Source organism: Trypanosoma melophagium, assembly GCF_022059095.1.
Source record: "Trypanosoma melophagium isolate St. Kilda chromosome Unknown ctg24segment1, whole genome shotgun sequence".
Taxonomy (NCBI): domain Eukaryota; phylum Euglenozoa; class Kinetoplastea; order Trypanosomatida; family Trypanosomatidae; genus Trypanosoma; species Trypanosoma melophagium.
In genome coordinates this window covers 463,224-487,500 of record NW_027125155.1, presented here as the reverse complement: position 1 = coordinate 487,500, position 24,277 = coordinate 463,224, and the positions used below count along the sequence as shown (strand labels likewise).

The window sequence follows — 24,277 nt, the reverse complement described above, 5'->3', positions numbered from 1 at the left end:
GGAACCACAACAACTTGTTCACTTACCTTAAATCGTAGAGGGCGTGTAGTTATATTTTGTACAGATCCTATTCTAGCGCGACGATTACTTGCTATAGCAGCCTTTTTCTTTCGTGATAGCCCTATTGCAGCACGTTCGACAAGTTATTCCTCTAATCCAACTCCTTTTGCAGCAAAAGTTGAGTCTTGTGCCCATTCGTCTGTACCGGTTCAGTGGGTAGCACAGGAGTACGATCCGCGTAATGTGGATGAACTCCTTTGCTCACCACATACAGTTGAAAATCTTGTGTTAATCATTGCCCCACGCACGATGGTATGTCGTAGATTACGCCTTATAAAGACGTTTAGTACGAACCCTATTTTAGTTGAAAGATTCCGTGAGCGCTTTCAACCTGTACGTCCTTTTCACTTTCAGGTTGTTGATAATGAGGAGATACTGTCCGATGACACAGTACGTGCCGCACTAAAGGAGGCACTAGTTCTTCAAAAAAAGACTGGTGGGGCAGTAAGTTGTGTTGAGTTTCTTGAATCTTTTATGGTATGGATTGTTCAACTAAGTTGTACTTCTCATCGACTTCATCAAATTCAAGATGAGACATTGCCGTTCGTTTCTTGTAATTCTCCCGTTACCAAGGACGCCGTTGCCGTAAACTTCTCATTCAGTAGTTTCTGTTCGTTTCGGTCAATTTCTTCAGTGCTACGATCAACTAGTAGTGGTGGTGGTTTTTTTCGTTCCGGTCGCCCCTCTCACTTGGATAACGCACGCGTTCCTGGACTTTTATCTAATAATGTTTTTGCTGCAAATTGTCTTTCTCGCGCTTCCTTACCTAGTGTCACCGATATGGATTTGGGGGATGTCCGGGTAGGAACACAGCTAATACGTTTGCTTACAGACTGTTGTGAAAGGGACCCATCAAGCTCTCTGAGATCTGGTAAAGGGATGTGTGAATGGGATTGATGATAACAACAACAAAAAAAAAAAAACGATAATGAGAGAGAAAATGAGTACATTATCAAAAATGCCAAAATAAAAAAAAAAAGAAAATAAACAGGTGCTATCAGATAGCAATAGAAAAAAATCTGCACCTCACTTTCAAGTATTTGTAAACTGATAGTCTCTTTATAGACCCTAGCAATCTTCGTTCCTATCTTTTCTTTTTTTTTGTTTTGTCCTTGTTTTTTTTTTTCTGGTTCTGAATTAAATTATTACTTTTTTTGTCTTTGAAACTCTAAGTATTTCTTTTTCTTTTAAGGTGTAGGAAACATACTAAGGCGCTGTGGTGTGCCTGGGAAGGGATCTATAGAACCATCTGGAAAAAAAAAAGAACGAAGGAAGAAAGAAAGAAAAAAATAGTATTGACTATATTTACTTTGTCGGTGTAAAAAAAAAATAGGTTTAAGAGCTTTGAGACATATGCTTTCTTCAAGTCGACTTTTTTCACGTGCTGGCGCCGCTGAGCCCATTGTGCCATACCGAAAGGGAAGCTACCACATTGTGCCAAAGAAACACACAGTGGGAAGACGTATTGCTGTACGAAATTACCTTGATCGTAATCGAACTGAGCTTTCGGACCGAACATATATGCCACAGAAGGCATGGTTTGAAGCATATGCGCCAAAACAATTCGAGCGTGACCATGAACGACTCAGTCATAATTTTTACAATATTGAAACCAAACTAATTTGGACTGCATTTGACACTCCAGAATTAATTGGCATTCTTTTACATGATGAGACCATTAAGGGGGCTACACATCTCTACAGCGCCGAATTTCTTGATGCTGCACTTCATTGGACTCGTGAATGTCGATACTGGCGTTGTATTGGTATTACCAAACCTTTCTATGATAAACATACATTAAGGGCCCATTGTTGGCATGATAAAGGTATGCAAGTAGGTACACTTGTCTTCTCACAGGCTATGCGACATGCACTTATGGACTTGGAGCGAGCTGTACGGCGGAAGGAGTTGGGATTACAACCTAATTACGTATGGGACCGTTGGGGACCTATTGGTTTTATTGACGGTACACAGGCTGACTACCTTCCACGTTTTGCTCACAATCCTTACATTGACCCTGATGGTGTGGAGGTGACGGAACTTGATGTGGCACCGTTTAATACGCATGAGCAGATTAAAGAGCGATATGCGGAATTTATTGAACCTGATCTTCGTCCATTTGAAGGAGTTTTCCGGGCTCCATCGCATGGTGGACTCACGCTTGATGATATGCCAAATCAGGAGGTAGTAGAATTATACCGCGAGTTAAAGGCGAAGAGTGGAAGTCCTGTGGTTCTCGCTGGTGGAGCAGAAATACCACCGGCGGATATGCGTGCACTCTTCTACCTTACTGTGGATGCGGACCTTCTGCGTGAGGCACGTGCTCTTGATTCATGGACTGCAGTGCGTGAGATGCTGCAGCCGGTGCAGGAAGTGCATGATGAGAAGGTGGAGGCGTTGCGACTGCTGGAAAACACGCGATATGATGCGGGTCGTGTACGTTCCTTCCTGGAGGAGAAGTGTGGATTTGCCGACTTTTCCCGCACACCCGATGCGGTCATAACGGCGGCGGTGCTCTGCGCCCTGCAGGAGTTGCGGCGGGTGGCGTGTGAGACGCCGTGGGGCCCCGCCGCCATCGCGATGAAAGGCGAAGGGCTGTGGAGAAGAAGAGAAGAGAAGAAGGAAGAACAAGTAGGAGCGGATCAAGTGGGGGAGTTGGCGGTAGAAGTGACGCGGTGTGTGGAGGGGGCACTGCGTGATAAACGGCGGCGGTTGTGGGCTACGCGTTTTGCCGCCGATGCCCGCGAGGAGTCGACGCTCGATTTTCTGCTCGAGAACTTCGGCCGCCGCGCCGAGCCCGCACGTAACGCCGGCACAACAGGCACAGAGTTTGATCGCGAACAGGAACCCATCGGCAGGCAAGTGCAGCGGCGTGTCGTGGATGCCGATAAGGCACAAAAACTCGCAGAAGCACGGCAGCAAAAGGGAAGAATGTGGTCCAAGAAGAAGAGCGTCTTTGATTCTCTCCATCAGAAGCAGACACAAAACTTCACCTACGGCGTGCGATAGTCAGAAGCAACAGTATCTATCTATCTATATACATATATGTATATGCGCTTGAAGGTGTAATTCTCCCTCTGTGTGTGAGTGAGTGAAAAGGCGAAATTATAGTTGTGTGTAGTGCAGCGAATAGTTGTTGTTATTGTTATTGTCTTGGTGGTGATTGTCGTTTTTTTTTTTTTGCTGCTAGTGGTTCTACTTGGTGTTTTATGGACTTGCACCATTATTTCGTCATTATATTCATGACTACACTGTTTACTAGAGCCTTTTTTTTTTGCAAAAAAAAACTGACCAGTCCTAAACATTTTTTTTATTTACCCATTTTGTGTTCTTTCTCTCTTTACATCACCCTTTTTTTGTTTCTTGAAAAAGAAAAAAACCATGATATTCTCGTTGCTATTTACTTATTCATTCATTCATTCATTCTTCTTTTTTCTTCTTTTTTGGTTGTTCTTCTTTTAGCAAGCCACGGAAAACTGAGGTAGAAGCACTTATTACGACGTAGTGAAAGAAAACGAGTTAGAAAAGGTAAAACAGAGGGGAAAAAAGAGTTAGAAGTGGTAGAGGGCTACATTTTTTTCCCCCCATCCGATCTTTTTTTTTACTTGTTTTTTCTCTTATCCCACCAGTGGTATTAGTTTGAAACACATAGTCAGAGGAGCAGAAGAGAAGAAGTACGACAAACGCACAAAGAAAAAGAAGAGCACAAAGAGTAAAATCCCCCACAAAAAGGTAGACACCATTATAGACAAAACCAAAAAGAAAAACAAATTGCGCTAAACAACGCATTGCGAAGAGTAGCATTACCAACAAGAAAAGGTAACAGTTTTACTCTATTTTCTTTTTCGTTCTTTCTTGCTTACTTCCCCTTTCCTGGTTTATTTTTATATTCTGAGAGAAACAGAAGAAAGCCAAAGTAGCTAGGTGGCCAATAGAAACAACAAGAATATATATATATATAGTCCATGTCTTCTCGTACACAACCGCAGTTGCTCGGTAGACAACCGCGACGCCGGCCCAATCAGCATAGGCTCCCACCGCTGTTAATTCAACCCGGACCGCCCAGGCGCCCACCACCGCCGCTGCGCAGCCCAACGGCGAGCACCAACACGATGGCACGCAGTCACACAGCGAAGCGCACAGAGACATCCCGCCGTCGGTGTTCCTCGCCGCGGAATTGCTGTAGTGTTGCCGCCGTTGGGCCTCGCGTGGATGCGGACAGCCGCCTGACGAGTTGCCCCAGCGGACGGGATGGTGTGAGTTACGCCGTGGAGCACCGGCTGCCAAAGTTGTTAAATGACATGGTGGACGATATGCTGCGGGAGCGGCCAGAGACGGATGTGGATAATTGGATGATGCAGTGGTTTGAGCGGGCGTATTTGCGGCAGCAGCAGCAGGAGGATGAATCACAACAGCGTGGAACACACCAACATCATCAACATCGCCAACGCACACACGAGGAGGGACAGTCGCAAAAAGAAGAGGAACAACAACATGGCGAGGAAACACCGTCTTCGTATATGATGGAGAGTACAAGTGGGGTGTCGAGTGCGGGTGAGAGAGACGACGATCACACACACACATCCCCAGTCGTATCTTGTATTGCAAATTTATGTCTATCGCCCCCACGCAGTAATACCGGTAGTGATTCTAATACTAATACTAATAGTAATGGGGGAACCAATTACACTACACCGACAGAACCCTCTTGCCGTTCTGTGGAAACATCACATCATTACCGTTCCGCCCTCTACACCTACACCGCCGTATCCCAATCCGGTTTTCCCGCCAGTAATAGTAATAATAATAATAATAATAATAATAATAATAATAGTAATAATAATAATAATAGTGGTGGTAATATCAGCAGTAATACGAATGGTAATACGAACGTCAATGGCAGTCTACCTATTACGACGGCCATCGTCGCCCAACGCTCTTTCCCCACACCGCAGCAATCCCGTCTGCACACCGCCGGCGAGGAATCACACACACCAACACAACCACCACAACCACCACAACAGCAACAACAACAACACAACGTTGCACGGATGCCGCGTGGGGGTGGGGAGGTGCGATTAAAAGTACATTCGGCGCATCTAACAGATATAGGCAACAGTGATGCATTTGTGTCAAAGCCTCCATAACCGGAAGAAGAAAGAAGAGGGCAAATGAAAAAAGCAAATAAAGGACATCTACTATGGATTTTGCTGGTGGCATCTGTGACGGCAAGGAAACATTATTTTTTCGAGGGAGGGAAAAAGAAAAAGGATAAAAAAAAGGCCCATGATTCAAATCAAATAAATAAATGGAATACACTGCATGTATTGTTAGACAACAATAGTACACAAATTGAAGAATGAGGACACACTGATGGGAAAACTGGAAGGAGTTTAGAAGGAAAACAAAACAAAAAGAAAAATTCTCCCAATGAAAAGAATGTTTTTTTAGGGGAAATTTATTTGCAAACCAATATCATTCTATTTATATCAAAAAAAAAGAAAACGACTTCTTTTATTGCCTTATATTTGTTTTTTTTTGTTTTTTGGGAATGAGGATAATGAGAAGAAAAAAAAAGCGTTACTGTTAAAGTGATGTTTATTGAGTTTTGCGTTATGAACTCTATTACGTTCTTTGTCATCGTTTTACTTTTTATTATCATTTTTGTTATTGTTTCAATGTATCTTTCATTTTTCGTCTGTTCACTTTACCTTTTTTTAAATTTTTACACCCATGTTCTGGTTTGGAACAAAAGAAAAAAAAGGTGAAGAAAAATGAATTTTTAGCAGCATGTGCTGTAGGTAGAACTTCAATTCGTTTTCTATCTGTCTCATTCATTCTCAATTTTCCCAGTTTTTATTTGAAAAAATAATATATATATATATATATATATACGAATACGGATATATTTGTGTGTTTTTCCTCAAGGAATTTCACTGGTTCTTTATATTTTTAAGTACAAAGAAAACCTTTCATTAATATTTTTTGTTTTTTTCTTTCTTCGGAAGCAGATACAGAAAAGCAGACATAATATCTATATATCTGTATATATAATTATATGCTTTTTTGTGTAATGTATCGGGCTATATCATCTAATTCACTACACACGACACCCTTATAATATGAATTCTCTTAGTATGTATATACTAGTGGTTTGTGTTTATGTGTGTTTTATGTGAGGTAGAGGCAACAGTAGGACAAACAAGAACAGCAAAAAAAGAAAAAGTGGTTATAGAAATTATACGTTTATGTATATATTTCTGTGTGGAATAAAGATGAATAGCAAAGAAATACAATGAAAAGGTATGGGTGAAATGTGATTTAAAAAACGACACGTACACATGCACGAAAAAAGAAAAAATAACAACAACCCACGTGTAGAAATAGCAAAAAAAAAAACGGTTTTGTTTTCTTTAAACAATGATACAAATCAAATATATAAATGAAGTGTGACAAAAAAAAACACTTAACTTAAGTGTATACGCATCAATTTATTTGCTTTTATGAAGCATTTATTGGGCTCTCTGGTGCTGTTGAACCTTTGTTTCACGTACTGTGTTGCTTAGTCACGTTATCAGATCTTGCGGAATTTAACTGTTCTCTTTTTGTTTTGTTCTGATCAGTTTTTTTTTTTTTTGGTTTCACCCCTATTCAATTACTCATCTATTTACGTATTGATCTACTTTATGCGTGTTCTTGTTGTTCTCGTGTTTTTTCTCCCTCTATATATATAACGATATATATATATATATATATGCCAAATCATATTTATTTCCCCCTCTTTTTCTTTACAGAGAATGTTTTGTTGCTGTCTGAGTGATTATGCGCAAATGCCTATGTTTACATGTGCATGATTTTTTCTTTTATGCACAGGTACGTGTATGTGTGCATTTTTATTATTTATATTTTATTTCTTCTTTCTGTAAGTTATTTGGACTTGTTTCTCTTTCTCTTTCTTGCTGCATAAAACTGATCTCTAAAAGCGTATTATTTATTTACTTCTTTCCTTTTTCGTTTTGTTTCCTTCTTCGATCTCAATTTCATTTGCTGTTATTGTTTTTCCATAAGTATCCCATCTTATCGTTAAGCATTTCACGCAGTGCTTCTCAGCACACTCGCACACTTATAAAAATAAAAAAAAGTGTCGTGGTGAAGTGAAGAAATAAGAGAAAAGAACGGAACTACTTTTTTTTATTATTGAAGGTCTCTGAACTTTCGGTACTGTCTTTGTGTGATTGCGTATATTTGCCTAGTAAACAAAAAAGGGTATATTAACACTGTTACAACAATATATATATATATATATATATATTATACACCCATTCAACAAGAAACTAATAAAGTCCGAAGAAAAGGGAAGAAAGAAAATAAAATAAGAAGAACCACTTAGCACATTACACATTACTGAGAGAGAAAGAGAGAAAACCAATCAAAGAAACGAATTCACAGAAGCAAAAACAAAATAAAAAACAAAAGAACAAGAGCTAAAAAAGTAAAGATCAATGGAGGTTCCAAAAGTCACCTGTGAAGATGTGAACGCCCTCGCCAAGATGTGTTCCATATCACGTGAAAAAGATATCACGACACTTAAGGAGTGCTCCTCTAGTCTCTTTGTGCTCCTCTACCAACGGCTGTTTAACTGCAATATCAGCGGGATTGAGACCTCCCCGTACACCGTCGAACAGAAGCGATGGAATGTCAGTCGTGTATTAAATGAACTGCAAGACAAGCGTGGCATTAATGTCGCCGGCATAGACGCCGAGGAAGTCGTCCACCTCAACGAGGAACACATCAGTCGTCTCATTCGTCTCTTTATGGATATTGCCCAACGAGCCGGTTTACAACGCGGCGCTAAAAGTACAGTTGGTAGCACTAATGCGACGTCTTCTACTTTATTACAATTACAATTACAACAACAACAACAATTGTCATTACATTCCTCTTATAACGCCGCACATTTGCGGCCGGTCCTCGCTGAAGTACCGCATGATTCTGCAGACGATGGCACGTGGTACGCCCCGGTGGGAACGGCAGAGGAATGGCGATCCATGCATCATCCCTATTACACACGGCAGATGTACTCCTATCTTCCACCGCAGGGAAATGTAAATGTTAATGGAAATATAAATATAAGTGGAAATGTAAATGTAAATGCGGGGGTGTCGGGATCTAATACTGGTATGGCGAATACAAATACAAATACAAATACGACGGCGACAACACAAACGACAACGGCAATAGGTGCACCATCGCGACATCCTTCCCGTCTCATGGCACCATTGGATCCTCATCATCATCCTCAACAACAACAACAACACTCATCACATCCCCCAACGCGTGCGGATCATGTAATGATGGATGAAATGCAAGAAAACACAGAACAAGAAGATCTCGCATTTCCCACACACGGAGACGGCGAGGAGGACGGCGGCGGTGTTGGTGTTGGTGTTCTCCACCAAATGGAGATGGATGGCAGTAGTGCGGGGAGTTACGGTAACTTAGAGGAGGAGGAGATTCCAACGGAGCAGCTTGTGAAAGCGTGGAGTGCAGAAGTTATTCCCCCCGCAGAGCCTCCATACATGAGAGAGGCGGCAAATATTGCAGATGTGCAGCGGCGATTGTTGTGCATGCAGGATAAATTAGATAAAGCCGCACGCCGTCAACGCACTCGACGACCACAGCAACGGAGTCACAGTTATGGCAGTAGTACGGGTGCCCACACGCACACTATTACCACTAGCAATACTGGAGGTCGTGGGGTTAACAAGAGCAAGAATAGGAATAATAACAATACTAATAATCATAATAGTAGTGGAGTGAACTACAGGCATAATACCAGTAAAGCTGATTTGAGATTACGTGAAGAGAAGAATGTAGACTACAGTCGTGGGGGAGATGGGAAATTTCCACATGGTCTTTTACCAGGTTCTGTCTCTCTAACAGTGGTCCGCAAACAACCAAAACGTATGATTGATTATACTCTACGTGATGAAAAGATTGAAATGTTACGTTCACTTCGTTTTCTTGATGATCTACAGAAAGATATAAGACGCAAGTTGGTAGAGCGTCACAGTCGTGAAACACAGAGAATACGTGAAGAGATTCGTTATTCCCTAAAACAAGATCAACAGGAACTTATTGAACGTAAACGACAAATACGAGATGAGGATGAAAAGTACCGCAAAGCGTATGCAACTATTGTAGCAGCTGCTAGTAATAATCTTCGAACGGCTGATGCACTCATGCGGGAGCGAACACGGCAGTTGTCAGAGTATCAGGCACAAACACTGCGTGAGAATCGTGCGATGTCTCGTTACTTGAAACGTGAGAGTAAGGAACGGATGCGACATGGACTTCTTCACTACGCAAGCGCTGTTACAGGATGGCAATCTCACTTTGTCAGCTAAAGTTTTTTTTGTTTATTATTATTATTATTATTATTATTATTATTATTATTGTTATTATTATTTCATGTATCTGTGTGAGTATGATTGTTTTTCTTTTTCTTTCTTTCTCCCTCCATAATATACTTGTTAGTGTGTATGACAGTTTTTTCTTTTTTTATTATTGTACATCCATTGATTTGTTTATCCACGTATATTTATTTATTTATTTCGTGATGATTTTTACGTGGCGTCCTTTGTTTTTGTACGGTTCGTGCCCTCTCACAATAATCTCGAGTTGTACTCCCGTCTACATACATAGATAGAGAGATATTTAGAACGAGTGAGTCAGTATTTAGGAAAGAAAAAGAAAAACGATAAAACTAAAAAGAAGAGAAAAAAGGAGAAAAGTGGATGAGGAACGACCAGTGTGTTTTTTTTTTTTACTTTTTTTTTTTGCTTCATTCGATCTGGGGGTTTCTATTGTGTATGTGTCTGTTTGTGTTTCTCTATGGGTGTGTGTCCTAACAAATCCACGAAGACATATACAAATAGCAAGTGAAGGGAGATGATGATAACAGCAGAACTTAATGCAATAGATGCGAAAATGATAATGAGGAAATATGTCTCTTGTTATTGTTCTTATTAATAATGATGGTAATGATAATGGTAATTGGTATTTTATTCTCTCGTTTTTGTGTAATTTTTTTTCTTTTTTTTTTTTTGTTGTTGTTTTATTATACATGGTTAACAAAAATAGAATAAGAAGGAAGTTGGCCGTTAAAAGCAAACAAAAGGTTTTGCCTGTCAATATAGTAGCGGTGGCAGCAACAACAGCAGTTCTCGACCAACTTTATTTTCTTTCAGATACATAAATATATCTGCGAGGAGTATTGCCTTTTTATTTTATTTTCTGTATTATTATTATTATTATTATTATTATTATTATTATTATTATTATTATTTAGATGTCCAATTCCGGAGAACAACAACAACAATACCAGCAACGTCGGGAATGCCGTGAACCCCATACCTTTCTAGAGAGCACTTATTTAGAGAGGAGTACATCACCGCGGTTGAATAATCTCACACAAGAGAGCCGTCGTGGGCGAAACCATGACACGACGGGATCCTCTGTGTTTAATCGCTTCAGTAGTGTGAGTCCACATCAGGCTGGTATCTCCTACAACAGTAACAGTGGATTATATGGCAATAGTGGTGGTTATTTCGTTCCACCACCACCACCACCACTAAATGTATATACGGGATCGCATTATACATCCAATAGTACAAATTGGACATTACCCTCACCAGCTGCTGCGGCTGCTTCGACTGTCGCGGCGTGGACAATGCCGAAGGATGTGCCGTGGATACCACCGCCACTGATATCAACAAATGATGTTAATAATAATAATAATAATAATAATAATAATACTATTGGGGGAAGTGCACATGGAGGAGTAAAGTGGCCTACACCACAGGATATTCCATTACCATCTATGTTTCCATTTCCACCATACTTACTGCCACCCTTTCCACCTATTCCAGCTAATTTTGATTTGAGTCAACTACCACCACCACCACCTCCTCCTCCTCCGTGGTTTCCTTCTCCGTTGCGAGAAACAAAAAATGGTGGAGTTATGGAAGATGATGATGATAATGATAATAGTGCAGATGACAGGCCTACTACTAAAGGCAACGGTGTCGATGTTTATCCTCCAAATAGGAAACGAATAAATGTTTCACATCCCAAGGGATACACTAGTGCGTCTTCTATATCCGCACAAGAGCAACGTCGCATGCGTTCTGTTGCTAGAGAAGCAAGACGAGATTTACATAATCAGCTATCACGTAGTGTGAGTGCTGATTCACAGCGTAAGCATAACGACATGGAATACAAAGCAAAACAAAGATGTCAATCATCTCGATATGTTTCACCAAAAGGTAAAGGAACGGCTACACCTCGTGCAATGATATCATCTACTAAACGGTTCACATCACCATCTGCCTCACGTGGTACAGCTACTATATCTGCTCCTATTTCCAAATCTAATTCAAAACGACGAACCGATTATTATACAGCTGCTCGTGCAGTAAAAGGAGTTTCTCCTCGATTAGAAGATGTAATGAAGGGACGTTCATCCTCTGTAGGGATGCGTTTGGGAAATACTTCACGCGAAGAAGATTATGTTAACCCACATCATAGAAAAACAGTAGAAAGAACTGGTAACCATTATTATAATCATCATTACCAAGAAGAAAAAGAAAGGACACAGCGACGGCATTTGTCTAATCTTAATAATGTTAGTAGGACAGCACCTGTGCCTTACCACGAATCTGATAAGCGGGATGAACGAGCGGAGGAGTATTTAAAAGGAATTGAAGATCTATACAAGCGTCTACGTAACAGCTATGAAGAGTTTCAGCGGGATCCATCAAGTTTTGTTCGTAATGTCTCAGCATTGAAGGAAGCCGCCACTGCTATGGCCCCACCGGTGCATGGCCTTCTGGATGGCACTAATACACATGGGACGAACGAGAAGAGAGGAACAAGTAAACGTAATAATGATGACAATCACGAATCTACCCAGGTGAAGGATGTGGGAAACCCATCTCAAGAGTCCCGACGAATAAGAGAAGAGTTAATGAAGTTGGAAATGCAATGGCAACGGTTAGAAGAACTAAAACGTGGATCTACAGGAGAATGGGGTGCATCCCCGGTGGAATTCACACCGCAAGATTCAAGATTAATCTCCCCTCAGCGTGCATCGCGTAGTGCTAGTGCTAAGAGTAGCAATCACTCAGTGAATGGCGAATATTCTAGAAGCCAAAGAGCAAAGGAACGAATAACAGGCATACATGATACGTTACGATGTGGATCAGATGTACAGCATTCTTCTAACCGTGCAGATGGTGTTGGAACTGCTAAAGTTACCACTGGTATACGTTCTCATAACTCCACACTGCTCTCACAAAGTGAAACGTTAAAAGGAAATTATTCCGACGACACTCAAGTGAATCCAAGAGAAAGTAGCAATAACACTAGTAGTAATCGAGGACCATTTACGCGTGAACTTGTTCTTGGCTTGGTAAGAGAACGAAAAGCCATGCTTGAGTAGATAAAAGAGGCAAACTATTGGTAATTCTGATGAGTTTCCAAGTCCCCTGTCGATTCGTTCTCTCACCTTTCCCCAGACTAATGTTGACATGAAAAAAAAATACCAATGACTACAGTTATATCCTTTGTATCGTTGTACTATCATTTTTTTTTTTTTTGAATAACCTGTACAATATGTTATGTTTTTACTTCACCATTTAACTGTAGTGACGATGATGATGTCGCGTATAGGTGTGGACTAGTTTCTTTCTTTATTTTCATTTCTCTTTTTCATTTATTCGTTATTATATTACTAATACATATATATATATATGTACGAAAAGCAAAAAACAAAAAGAAAAAGAAAATTACGTGATGGAGAAGGATAGAGTTCCTGGTAATGAACCACCACCAACACAATCATTACCATCTAATTTTGAAGTATGTGATCAGACGAATTCCTCTGCAGATGAGGCGGTATATTCAGAGACCTCACAAGGAGGAATTTCTCGGGTGCAGGGACTTCAACAATATGGCATTGGTGGTGGACCAACACTTTTATCTTCTCTTCAGCAACAAGAGATGTGTAAGGCATCACTGTTCCTCTTTCCTCTTGGTAAATATAAAGACGGTGAAGATAGAAATAGATCCAGTTGTTCTGCATTTAGTGCTTTAGTTACTAATGAGGAACGAGCTGGTGGTTCAGTGGAACGTTTGTGGGAATATCTTTCTCATACCTCCTCGTGGGGAACTACCGCATGTGGTTGTGTGTCAGCATCATCATGGCGAACTCCATCAGAAGTGAAGAGTATTCAAGAACAACTACGACTTGCAGGATTTTTGGGTTTACGAGCTGTAATGGTAACTCTTCCTGAAACTGGTGATTCTGATTCTGATAGCGATGATAGTATTAAAAATAATAATAATGATGATATTTATAAAAGCGACGGAGATAGTGTGTTTGAGAGAGCTCTTACTGTTCTAATGGAGCATTTGCGTCAATTTGCTGTTACAAACATTTGGGTACGCTGTGATGCCTCATGCTCTTCACATCGTCTTCTCTTTTCTCGTCTCCGTACGGCTTTAATGTGGGGTTGTGCACCACCGCCTCCTCTTTCCATCGCAGCAGACACTGTGGCTCGTGAAGCTGTGCAAAGAGTTTTACCATTTCTTTTCTTTTCTCAAACTTTTGGTGCATTACCATCGGAGTGGCTTGGAGAACCTGTTGTAGCGTTTGAAGTTCCTTCTGAGGAGAGGGTGCGACGTGCGTTGTGTGCTAATGTGAATGAAGGATTGCATTTACATCTTCCCTCGGATGTCATTCCTCTTGTCGCTTCATATTGGGCAACAGCACAACCACGTTTTATTTCTTTAGGATCTTTTTTTGTTGAATTACTACGTAGACGTGCTATACCTGTTTTTGCTTTGAATCATTTCACCAATGTGTACACTATTTTGAATCAATTGTACGAACAAACGGTTATGGATGGGGGAAAAGATACTTTTGCAGCTTTTGAGGATGTTTTACAACTACCATTGCAACCTTTAGGTCATATGTTACCAAGTGGAACCTATGAAGTTTTTGAACGAGATCGAACAAAGTATCAACAGTATCATGCTGCAATGGTTAGCTACTTTTCAGACTGGTTATCACACCGTAAAGAGCGTAGTCATGCGCTATTATGTAATCAATGTTCTAATGGGCTACAATTTATTAAAACAGATTGTGTTTATGTTGTATTAGTTGGTGCTGGCCGTGGACCTTTAATAGAAGAGTGTCTTTCTGCGGCTTCTGGAGTGGGTCTTCGAGTACACTTGTTTGCGGTTGAAAAAAATCCTGAAGCTGTTGAATTTGTGCGTCTTCGTTTACGTTCAGATATACGATGGTCACAATGGATGAATGCATGTGGTCACGTTGTAGAGATCATACATGCGGACGGTCGTACCATTTCTTCAGCAGCCGCAGCTGCAAAAAGAGATAAAAATTTTCCAATAGAGTGGGGCTTATGTGATTTAGTTGTCTCTGAATTATTAGGAAGTTTTGGTGATAATGAACTCAGTCCTGAATGTATTGATGATTTTTACACTGATCTTCACCAATATCAGACATCTATGGGAATTCCACATAATGTATATATACGATCTATTCCGCAATCGTATACGGCGTGGATTGCCCCGTTGTACTCTGCATGGATGGAGTCCTCTGTGGCGATGGCTGCTGTTTCTGGGCTTACGGTATTGCCATCGTACTGCAGTGATCGTCGTGCGGCGTTGTTTCATTCCACGTTTGTAACAAATACAACTCGGGCTGTTTCTCTTTCTCAACCACAGGCCTGCTGGACATTTCGTCACTTTACACCAGAAGAAGAAAAAGAACAAAAAGAAAGAGAAGGAAAAGAACGTGAAGCGCATTTGACATTTCATTTAACATCAGATGGACGTTGTAGTGGGTTTATAGGTTACTTTAGTGCTGTTCTATTTGAATTAGACCCCTCAACAAACGCTAATCATGTAGGGTCTGTTCACATTTCAATAACTCTCTCGACGCTTTACCCGGGTCGAACACCAAATATGTTTAGCTGGTTTCCATGTGTCTTTGCACTAGAGCCAAGAGATATTTCGGAAGTATCAGCAGGAGATTTACTACATTTACACTTGCGTCGATGTGTTAACATTGAAGAGAGTCGTGTCTGGTATAGTTATGATGCCTCAATAGAACATCCAGAGAAGGATAAAAAGAAAGAGTGGGAATTCGAAAAAGAAGAAGAAGAGAGAAAGGAATCTACAAATAGTGTGAAGAAAGCAACAGGAATTGTAAATGACAAGGGTTGGGCGGCTTCTATCCTTCTTTCCTTTTGAGAGACGATAATTTTGTTGTTTTCCCTTTCGGTTAACAAATACTGTTTTTTTTTTTTTGGGGGGGGGGGGGGGGGACCGTTAATATTGTCATTCACTTTAAACTAATAATAATAAACAAAAAAGAAACATGCAAATAGATATCTGTATTTTTCTTTTTTATCATTATTTTATTGATGCGCATACGTTCTTGCGATGTTGGTTTACTTAATATGATCATGTTTAATTTTTCTTTATTTTCTTCCTATTCGATGATACTGCTTTTGTCTATAATTCCTTTTGTTTTTCTTTTTCTGTTGTCTGTCTTTTAACGTGTATGTGTTATCCTATTTCTGCAATGCACACAATCACTTTAACTAAAAAGTAAGCAGTGTTGGGAGTTGTTCTCCTCTCTGTTTATCTCTCTTTGTTTGTTGAAGATAGGTGTGGATTGGGTGTACTCTTCACTTAACACGTGAGTATCTTAACTTGCACACTATCACAAACTCATATAGTTGAGTGTGTGTGTGTGTGTGAGAAAGAGAGCAAGTAAGAAGGGACTTACCGTTGCATTAGTGTATATATATTATAGAAGGAACGGTGGAAGTTGAGATAGAAGTGAAGAAACGAAAAAAAAAAAGCATGCTTGATAAAGGATTACGTTATTACACCCCGCGTGAGGTCCGTGTTCACTCCTTTGAGGATGATGCCTTTGTGTCTGTAAACGGACTGGTGTTAGACTTAACACCACTCATACAACACTATCAAGGCACACGCTTCGCTAGTCTTGTACAGCCACTAATCCGCGTTGCCGGCACAGACATCTCACACTGGTTTGATAAGGAAACAAAAGACCTGAAAACTTGTATTGATCCAGAAACAGGGTTTCGCACATACGCCCAACCGTTTGGTCGATTTGCACATATACCAACACTCTTACCTGATAGCTGTATTGATCTCAGCTATGATGTGCCATGGTGGCAGGATGAACACTATATCGTGGGACGACTCACAAGCAAAACACGCAGAATACGCATTGTGAATACACTTAACGGTCATGAACACACGTTAGAGGTTTGTGCAGAGGAGACACTGAATGAAATTGTTGCCACAAGGTATCTTAGCATTAATGCGCATGCACTCAGTTACACCTGGCGTCGTCACGACCCTGAAGGACGTGATCTTGATATGACAAAAACACTTGATGAAAATGGTGTTGTAGATGAATCGGTAGAATTCGAGTCGCTGGGATTGAATGCAGATCACTATATTCCAGCAATTCACCTCTATTACGATGATGACTTGACAGAAGCGTAGATACTTGTATCTTGTATAGGTAAACTACGAAAAGAGTAAAGAAAACGAAGAAGAAGAAAAACAAGAGAAAAGAGGGGGTGGAAAGGAAGAATGAGGCTTTTGCTGTCGAGAAATGAATTAGTGTATGAATCATTGGAAATGAGGAAGATGAAGAGGAATGATACGTTTTGAAAAGAAAAAAAAAACAGAAGGAACGAAGAATACAGAAATACAGAAAAAACAGGAGATGAAAGTCCTTCATTTTTCCTTTGATTTTGATGTAAAGAATAACCTTATTATAGGTTTGGTTACAGTCACTCAATGTTAGCTGTGTTTGTAAAGGAAGAAGAGAAGGAGGGAGAAGTCTGAAAGAAGTTCATTTTCTCTCTTTTCCTTTCTCTACGTTTTTTTTTTTTTTTTTTTGCAGAGGTTTGTATTTGGTAGTTGTTTCTCCAAATGTTCACGGTTTATATGTTCCTTGTTTTTTTTTTTTTTAATAATTGAAGAACTATCCATCTTTTTTTTTTTTTGTTTTGCATTTCTTTGCAATTTAGATTGAGCAGTGATCATACACTACTCCATAACAGAGGTTGGGACTTTTTTTTTCTGGAATACAAAAAACAAAGACAAAAGAAACAACATATCAATAAAGAAACAAAAATAACAACACACTAAGATACGATACGATGTTTCGAGTGTCTCTGCTTGTACGTGGTCTACTACAAGAAACTCTTCTTCATGGACAAAAGGTGTGGAATTTTGACTTTGGGAATAATCCAACAACAACGGAACTTAAATTTCATGGAAAACCGGCCACTTCTACCCCACTCTACCACGTCTTGGATCTTGATGGGAAGGTTGTAAACCCAAGTGAGGAGCCAAATGTATCACGTGAGTTTATGGTAAATATGATGGAAGCCATGGTGCGGCATCACACAATAGATGGTATTTTATTAGAGGCTCAACGACAGGGTCGCATCTCATTCTATATGACCAGTTATGGAGAAGAAGCGTCTATAGTGGGATCTGCTGCCGGTTTACAGCCGCAGGATGAGGTATTTCTTCAGTACCGTGAAGGGGCTCTACTAACTTATCGAGGGTACACTATTCAAGAAATAGTGGCCCAATGTATGGGAAATATTGAAGGTGAATTAAAAGGTCGACAAATGCCTATTCATTACGGCTCGCGTAGGCTTAATGTGCATGTAATAAGTTCACCAGTTGCGAGTCAAGTGCCTCATGCTGCTGGAGCTGGATATGCTTTTCGTCTTGAAAATGAAGGAGAGACGGATGCGAAAAAGAAACGTATTGCGGCTGTTTTTTGTGGTGAAGGAGCCGCTAGTGAGGGAGATTTTTATGCTGCAGTGAACATGGCCGCTGTTCGTGGATCACATACCGTCTTTCTTATACGCAATAATGGTTTCGCTATCTCAACACCTGCAGAAACACAGTACAAGGGAGATGGGATTCTTGCACGTGGAGTTGGCAATGGTGTTCCTTCAGCACGTGTAGATGGACATGATATTTTGGCCGTTCTGCAGACTGTACGTCGAGCACGTGAGTTAATTCTCACAACAAATACACCTGTACTCGTGGAAATGATCACATATCGTGTTTCCCATCATTCCACCTCAGATGATAGCGCAGCCTATCGTTTGGATCATGAAAAGGAACGATTTGGTGAAATCCTTTCACCGATTGCTCGATTTGAAAAGTACTTGATACGAAAATCTTGGTGGAATGCTGAACAGACAAAAGAATTGGCGCAACAAGTGCGACAGGAAACATTGCGGGAATTACGTCGACAGGAAAATATTCCCAAGTGGCCAGTGGAAACAATGCACGATGATGTTTACAAGGTTATGACACCAGAGATGAAGGAAGCGCAAAGGGAATTGGAGGAGCACTATCAACGAAACAAAGCAGCATATGAAAATTAAAATAAAATAAAAAGGCGCTTTAAAGAGTGGGAGAAGGAGAAAGAAGGAAAGAAAAGATAGAGATAAAAAGGAGAAGAAAAGGGAGAAGGGAAAGGAAACTGTTGTGGAAGTGAGTTATTTATAAAATTATAAGAAGAAAACGCTGTTGGTCTTGCATGTCCTGAGAAACGAGGCATTTGTTTTTGTTTTGATCTATGTATTTGGGCCCATTTGTTCCAATTCAAGTATAAAATTTGTGTGTCCTGCGATAACCTCCCTTTGTATTTTCTGCTTATTATTTCATTGTTTTTCTTCTCGTTTGCTTCTCTTTTTTGTTTCGTTTTTTTTTTTTTTTCTTTCTTTCATTCGTCTTATGTTATTTTAAATGGAAAGCGAGTTCGAGGGAGATTTATGGGGTGGGTGGAAGGTATGCAATCGTTCTTTGGGACAGAAAGTTCTCAGGGAAAAAAAATGAAAGAAAGAAAAATTATAATAAACGATTGGTTGTGGTTTTTGGAGATTGTTTATTTTATGTGATATTTGGTGTTTTTTATTTATCTTATTTTCTTTTCTTCTCCAAAGTTACTCCATTAAAAAGGCAGCGATAGTGAGGGGTGGTGTCTGTGACTCTATCTCCCTTCCTCTTCCTGCTGTTTTATTACAGGGCTTTCCTTTTTTTTTGTTGCTGTTTCGTCGCACTTACTAGTACTATTAGCAGTAGTACTGTTGTTAATGATTGCGTTGTTGTTCTTTTTTTCTTGTTTGTAAAGAAGAAAAAAGGAGTTTTTCGTCTCTTGGTTTTTTTCTTCTTTCTTCCTATAATTGTATTTTATCATATTTATAAATATGTGTGTTTTTATTTCTCTTCTCTGTTTACTGTTTGACTGCAGTCTCCATGCCGGGTCGTTATAGGGGTCACACATATGGAACTCTACTGCGCAAACTTCCACGTAATCTTGTAGTTTTTGATGGACACTGTCTTCTTTGCCAGGCACGTGTGCAGTACGTGTTGGAGAGGAATTTCTCCTACTTTAGTCTTCTTAATTTATCGCAAAATACAGATGAGGCAAAACTTGCGGCAAACAAAATGCTCTTCTGTAGTTTTGACTCTGCTGAGTGGCGTGAGATTCGTCGTCACTTTCCGCAGCTCACAACATGTCCAGAAGGTGTTGTGTTGATTGAAAAGGTACCGTCTAAGACTGCCACCTTCTTATATCGGGTGCGGGATCGAAGAAGGAAGTCTATAAACACTCGTCATAGTAATAACAGTAGTTTATTTCCTTTTACTTCTTCCAGTGTTACTTCTAGTTCCAATTCTTCTTCCTCTATTGGGACATTGTTTGATGCTGGGAAAGAGGAGGATCTTGATATTCTTATTTCTGTTAAGTATGAGGCGGTATGTCGTATGGGAATGAAACTAGATCGTTGGCTTCCGCGTACCGTTTTCCGTTGTCTCTATTACACTATACCGCAATGGATGGGAAATCGCTGGTATGATTATGTAATGACGCGACGTCGACTTTGGGGGACTTCAGAAGAAGATGCTGTAAAGTATCCAAAGCGAGTTCTTGGTTTGAAAGAACGTACATGGAAGTTGCGGAGCACCTAAAGTATGTGTGTGTTTATGTGCTTGTAGTGTATTTATTCTTTGGTTATTTATTTATTATTTTTTTTTTCTGTAAATATATGGGGTTGATGTTTCTGAATTGTTTACACGAGACGGCGATGATGGAATCGGGAATAGATCTGCCTTGTTTAAAATTTATTATAGACGTTGCTTCTTCTTTGCCGTCTATTACTTCTTCACTGGGAAGTGTGAGGTTTTACACAGAGGAAGAAGCGAAATCTTTTTCTTTAAAATAAGAAGAATATGTCCTTTTTTCTTGTTTTCTATTGTTGTTATTATCAATGTTCTTTATTTTATTTTTTATTTTTTTGACTGAAATAGCAAGGAGAGAAACAGCAGAAATACATCAAATACAGCAAACGAAAACAAATAAAGAAGAAAAAAAAGTAGTAAAGGGGGTTACTACTATCCTGTGAGGGAAACACACTAAAAAAAAGAAAACCAAATCCCCAGACTTTGTTTAATTAATTAATTTATTTATTTATACATTAAATTATTATTTTTCATCCATGCGATCTACACAACTACCACGACTGTTGCCTCTCTCCTCATTACACCTGCGTCAATCGCCATCTCCATTATTCCTGCAATCGATGTGTTTTACATCCATCGTCGATCGTCTCAGTTCGACCCTTACCAGGCGGTTAACATCCATCACAGAAACGCATATAATGCCATTAAGTGAAGAGCGAATAACGGAACTGCGACACCCATATCCACGGCGAAGACCAATGCAACATAATCTTGCAGAACGATTGAAATTGCAACGACAAGAACGTGCACTTCTCGTACCATCGCAGGTTATTATATCAAAAGATAAATTATATATGGAACTTGTTTGGCCCGCTACTGCCCTTGCCGTGGCAGAGAAACATGAAGAAGAACAAGAGGAGGAAATGGAAAAAAGGTCTTTATCAATAGTAGAGGAGGGTAATGCGGTATTATCAAGTGATATACCCTCAAGTCCTATTTCTACGAAGAACAACACACATCTGGGAAATCATCGAACACGTCTACTGGCTGAATTACTTCGTGTGTATTCACCAAGTACGGATGTTATCGGTTCTGACGCCCTTATTTACGGTCGTCGTGGTATTACTATAGAAGATGTAATTCCCGTAGGTAATTATGCCCTACGTATTGTCTTCTCAGATGGTCATACAGGTGGTATTTACCCTTACGAGTATCTCTTCGATCTTGGTCGTCATAAGTATACACGAATGCGAGAGTATATTCGTCGACTAAAGGTAAAACGTAAGCCACGAAGTCCACCAAAGCGAGCACCATCGCAACGGTTAACAAGACGTGGACGGAATACAACCGAAGAAATTTCACAAAATTTTTAAAGTGGTAAGAAGAATAATGGTGTATCTGTTAAGGAACATCATTATTTGCCCAATACTGTCTAACTAATATATATATATATATATATATATATATATATATATATATTATATGTCTGGGAAGAAAGAAAGGAACGGAGGAATTATAACCATTCTTTCTCTATTTATCTGATACACGTGCACGCAGAGTGAAGAAAAAAAAAAGTATTCTTTTTGTTTCCTGATTTTTTTTTTTTTTTGGTATATATACATATATATTTATATTTCTTTCTTCATCTCTTTCTCTTTACTTATTTTTCCTTTTAATGAAAATGTTCACATGTGAGACATACACACACATATATATTCTTAGGTGTGGGTTATTTGTTTGGAGTTTTCTCCTTGTAATCAAACAAGTGAGGGGCTATCATAGGTATTGTGAGTGTCACATAGGAAAACAGAAAAAGAAGAAAAGAAAGAAAGAATAACAAACGAAGTGTTCTTTGTGTTTGTGAATGTGTGTAATTAATACGGTAAGTTGTGTTTGATACATCTCATATGACTTTTCTTGAAGAATGCGATAAATGGACATCCGGGGCATTGCGGATGAGTGGTGTTCCTATTTTTGCCTTTGGTATTTTACTCATTATTGGTTGCACCACATCCTTTGCCCATATTATCATACCTTTACTGGCGGAACCAGGATCCCTACTCTTTCTATGGCTTTGTTTTATCTGCAGTGTTTTCTCATTTTGTATTCTTTTTAACTTTATTGCGGCGGCTGTATTCCGAGAGGCGGTGATCTCTCCTGCGGAGACGCGGCGATTGGCCCGAGAGGCATTACTTCTACCGCCTCGTCAACAACAACGATTTTTGGATGAACCGGCACGATTCTGTGAAAAATGTAAACGTTATAAAGCACCACGGGAACATCACTGTAGTTTATGTGGACGTTGTGTAGCCAAGATGGATCATCATTGTCCATGGATTAACAATTGTGTGAATTCAGAAAATCATCGTTACTTTTTTCTTTTTCTCTTGTATCTACTTATTGGAACGGGTTGTGGGACTATTATAATACTTTTAACAGCATACTTTCGTGCATCAGAAGAAGAGGATGATGAGTATGAACTTAAACCATCATCTCCGCATCATAGCCAAAAGTTTTTTGTATTTCCTATAATGCTTATGTTAACGCTATGTGGTGCCATATTTGTTACTATGATTTTCTTTATGGCATGGAACATATTGCATGTATTTCGCAATGAAACACAGATAGAGCGAGTTATTGTTCAATCCAAAGAAAGTTTCTCATATGGTCGTTTAGTCCCTTTTCGAAATCCATACGATCTTGGTCGTTGGCGTAATGTATTGTTCTTGTTTGAAACACGTGGGGATCCACTTATTCGTCGACTGAAGAAGGGTGAAGATGTAGGAAATGTAAAACTTCTTCTTTGGCTTATAATACCAACACTACGACCTTCCGCATGTGATGGCGTGCACTATCCAACATTTGATGAAGAGGTCATGATGCCGGTGTAAGAGTGAAAGCGTAGTGTAAACTATATTTATTAGTGTATGCTCTACTATCATCACTGTCATTATTCATTTATTATCAAAAAATAAAACAAAATAAAAAGAGAAGAACATTTTCTTTTGTTGCATATAGTATTTCTTTTTGGTGTATGATTTTCTTTTTTTTTTCTTTTCTTTTCTTTCTTCTTCTATTTTTTGTTCTTATTTATTATCAGTGGTATTATTATTATTATTATTATTATTATTATTATTATTATTATTATTATTATTATTATTGTTATTATTCCTATTGAGTGTCAACAGTATTAGTTTTTATAGTAGTCGAATGTTTCCATGGATGCTAATTGCGAACGCTGTGGTGTTTGCTATTCTTCTGATCATCACAGTAGTACCACCACTATATATATACGACCCTGAACAGCATCCTGGTGAATCGCTGGGTCCACCAACGGCGGGTGGTGTTTTCCCTGATAACGCCGTATCGCACTCTGTAAGGCAGAAACTGTACATTCTCTTTGTTCTTCCTTTCTGTGCTATTCTAAATGCACTCTTTCTCTACTTTAGTTATTATCGTCATATGCGATATATACAGTTCCGCGTGGAACTTCACCATGTGGCCCACGCAAATCTCATGGTGGCTGGTAATGTTTTCTATAATGATATGATACAATCGCGAGAGCCAAGTATGGGAAATCTCAGTGGAAGTATCCGTGGTCTACCGGTGTTATCCAACTGCAGTCTTTTTGTGCGAAACTCCGTTGTGAATAGACGATATGGTGCACCGACAAGTGAAGAGAAGTACCGTCAGCACACACGACCAGCTCTTCTCTCTTTACACAGTTACTCCTCTTCACCATGGTGGCCTGAACTAAAAGAACTACAGGATACTGTGAATACATGTTTTCTTCGTCATTCAGAGTATGCTCGCGGGAAGGCAGTGGAGGTACTTCATAAAAATGTATTGGTGATATTAGATGAGGAACACAATTTACGTGATGGAAGTATACGGGATGCTCTTGTAAACCTTATTGAACGATCTACGACGTTTTTAAGTGTATTGTTGATACGTACGTACGTGGCACGAGAAGTAGTGAAGGAAAGTCGCAAGGGAAATCAAACAGACGGGGATCCTTGGCTAAAAGATCCTTTAACTTAGGTTTGATTGTACCTGTTTTTTCTTTTGTCTATTTTACTTTTGTTTC

At 39.6% G+C, this 24,277-nt stretch overlaps 12 protein-coding genes across 12 annotated transcripts in view; all 12 read left to right on the top strand.

Moving 5' to 3' along the window:
* The window catches only part of LSM04_005914 (uncharacterized protein), a gene marked incomplete at both ends in the record, with an annotated part of 2,136 nt that extends 1,179 nt beyond the window's left edge, over nt 1–957 (top strand). Inside the window, one exon of the mRNA XM_067330083.1 lies at nt 1–957. This exon is cut by the window's left edge and continues 1,179 nt beyond it. Coding sequence (XP_067191230.1) covers nt 1–957 — 957 coding nt within the window.
* Nucleotides 958–1,413: 456 nt separating this feature from the next.
* LSM04_008531 (uncharacterized protein) lies at nt 1,414–3,069 on the top strand (the record flags this gene model as incomplete). The annotated part of the gene is made up of 1 exon (XM_067330082.1): nt 1,414–3,069. One exon carries the CDS (start codon nt 1,414–1,416, stop codon nt 3,067–3,069), a length of 1,656 nt encoding a protein of 551 aa, XP_067191297.1.
* A 956-nt stretch (nt 3,070–4,025) lies between these two features.
* On the top strand, nt 4,026–5,207 carry LSM04_004333 (uncharacterized protein; the record flags this gene model as incomplete). Its single annotated transcript, XM_067330081.1, has 1 exon — nt 4,026–5,207. The coding sequence occupies one exon, from the start codon at nt 4,026–4,028 to the stop codon at nt 5,205–5,207; it is 1,182 nt and encodes a 393-aa protein (XP_067191170.1).
* A 2,355-nt stretch (nt 5,208–7,562) lies between these two features.
* LSM04_008655 (uncharacterized protein) lies at nt 7,563–9,467 on the top strand (the record flags this gene model as incomplete). The annotated part of the gene is made up of 1 exon (XM_067330080.1): nt 7,563–9,467. One exon carries the CDS (start codon nt 7,563–7,565, stop codon nt 9,465–9,467), a length of 1,905 nt encoding a protein of 634 aa, XP_067191299.1.
* Nucleotides 9,468–10,411: 944 nt separating this feature from the next.
* LSM04_003978 (uncharacterized protein) lies at nt 10,412–12,562 on the top strand (the record flags this gene model as incomplete). Its single annotated transcript, XM_067330078.1, has 1 exon — nt 10,412–12,562. The coding sequence occupies one exon, from the start codon at nt 10,412–10,414 to the stop codon at nt 12,560–12,562; it is 2,151 nt and encodes a 716-aa protein (XP_067191162.1).
* A 353-nt stretch (nt 12,563–12,915) lies between these two features.
* LSM04_008229 (PRMT5 arginine-N-methyltransferase) lies at nt 12,916–15,399 on the top strand (the record flags this gene model as incomplete). Its single annotated transcript, XM_067330077.1, has 1 exon — nt 12,916–15,399. The coding sequence occupies one exon, from the start codon at nt 12,916–12,918 to the stop codon at nt 15,397–15,399; it is 2,484 nt and encodes an 827-aa protein (XP_067191288.1).
* Nucleotides 15,400–16,017: 618 nt separating this feature from the next.
* On the top strand, nt 16,018–16,692 carry LSM04_005228 (Cytochrome b5-like heme/steroid binding domain; the record flags this gene model as incomplete). Its single annotated transcript, XM_067330076.1, has 1 exon — nt 16,018–16,692. One exon carries the CDS (start codon nt 16,018–16,020, stop codon nt 16,690–16,692), a length of 675 nt encoding a protein of 224 aa, XP_067191214.1.
* Nucleotides 16,693–17,357: 665 nt separating this feature from the next.
* Nucleotides 17,358–18,611, top strand: LSM04_009724 (Dehydrogenase; the record flags this gene model as incomplete). Its single annotated transcript, XM_067330075.1, has 1 exon — nt 17,358–18,611. One exon carries the CDS (start codon nt 17,358–17,360, stop codon nt 18,609–18,611), a length of 1,254 nt encoding a protein of 417 aa, XP_067191333.1.
* Nucleotides 18,612–19,485: 874 nt separating this feature from the next.
* On the top strand, nt 19,486–20,199 carry LSM04_007597 (uncharacterized protein; the record flags this gene model as incomplete). Its single annotated transcript, XM_067330074.1, has 1 exon — nt 19,486–20,199. The coding sequence occupies one exon, from the start codon at nt 19,486–19,488 to the stop codon at nt 20,197–20,199; it is 714 nt and encodes a 237-aa protein (XP_067191273.1).
* A 527-nt stretch (nt 20,200–20,726) lies between these two features.
* LSM04_006563 (Gamma-butyrobetaine hydroxylase-like) lies at nt 20,727–21,563 on the top strand (the record flags this gene model as incomplete). Its single annotated transcript, XM_067330073.1, has 1 exon — nt 20,727–21,563. The coding sequence occupies one exon, from the start codon at nt 20,727–20,729 to the stop codon at nt 21,561–21,563; it is 837 nt and encodes a 278-aa protein (XP_067191244.1).
* Nucleotides 21,564–22,097: 534 nt separating this feature from the next.
* Nucleotides 22,098–23,081, top strand: LSM04_002789 (Palmitoyltransferase; the record flags this gene model as incomplete). Its single annotated transcript, XM_067330072.1, has 1 exon — nt 22,098–23,081. The coding sequence occupies one exon, from the start codon at nt 22,098–22,100 to the stop codon at nt 23,079–23,081; it is 984 nt and encodes a 327-aa protein (XP_067191133.1).
* A 319-nt stretch (nt 23,082–23,400) lies between these two features.
* LSM04_001682 (uncharacterized protein) lies at nt 23,401–24,231 on the top strand (the record flags this gene model as incomplete). The annotated part of the gene is made up of 1 exon (XM_067330071.1): nt 23,401–24,231. One exon carries the CDS (start codon nt 23,401–23,403, stop codon nt 24,229–24,231), a length of 831 nt encoding a protein of 276 aa, XP_067191113.1.
* Nucleotides 24,232–24,277: the final 46 nt, after the last annotated feature.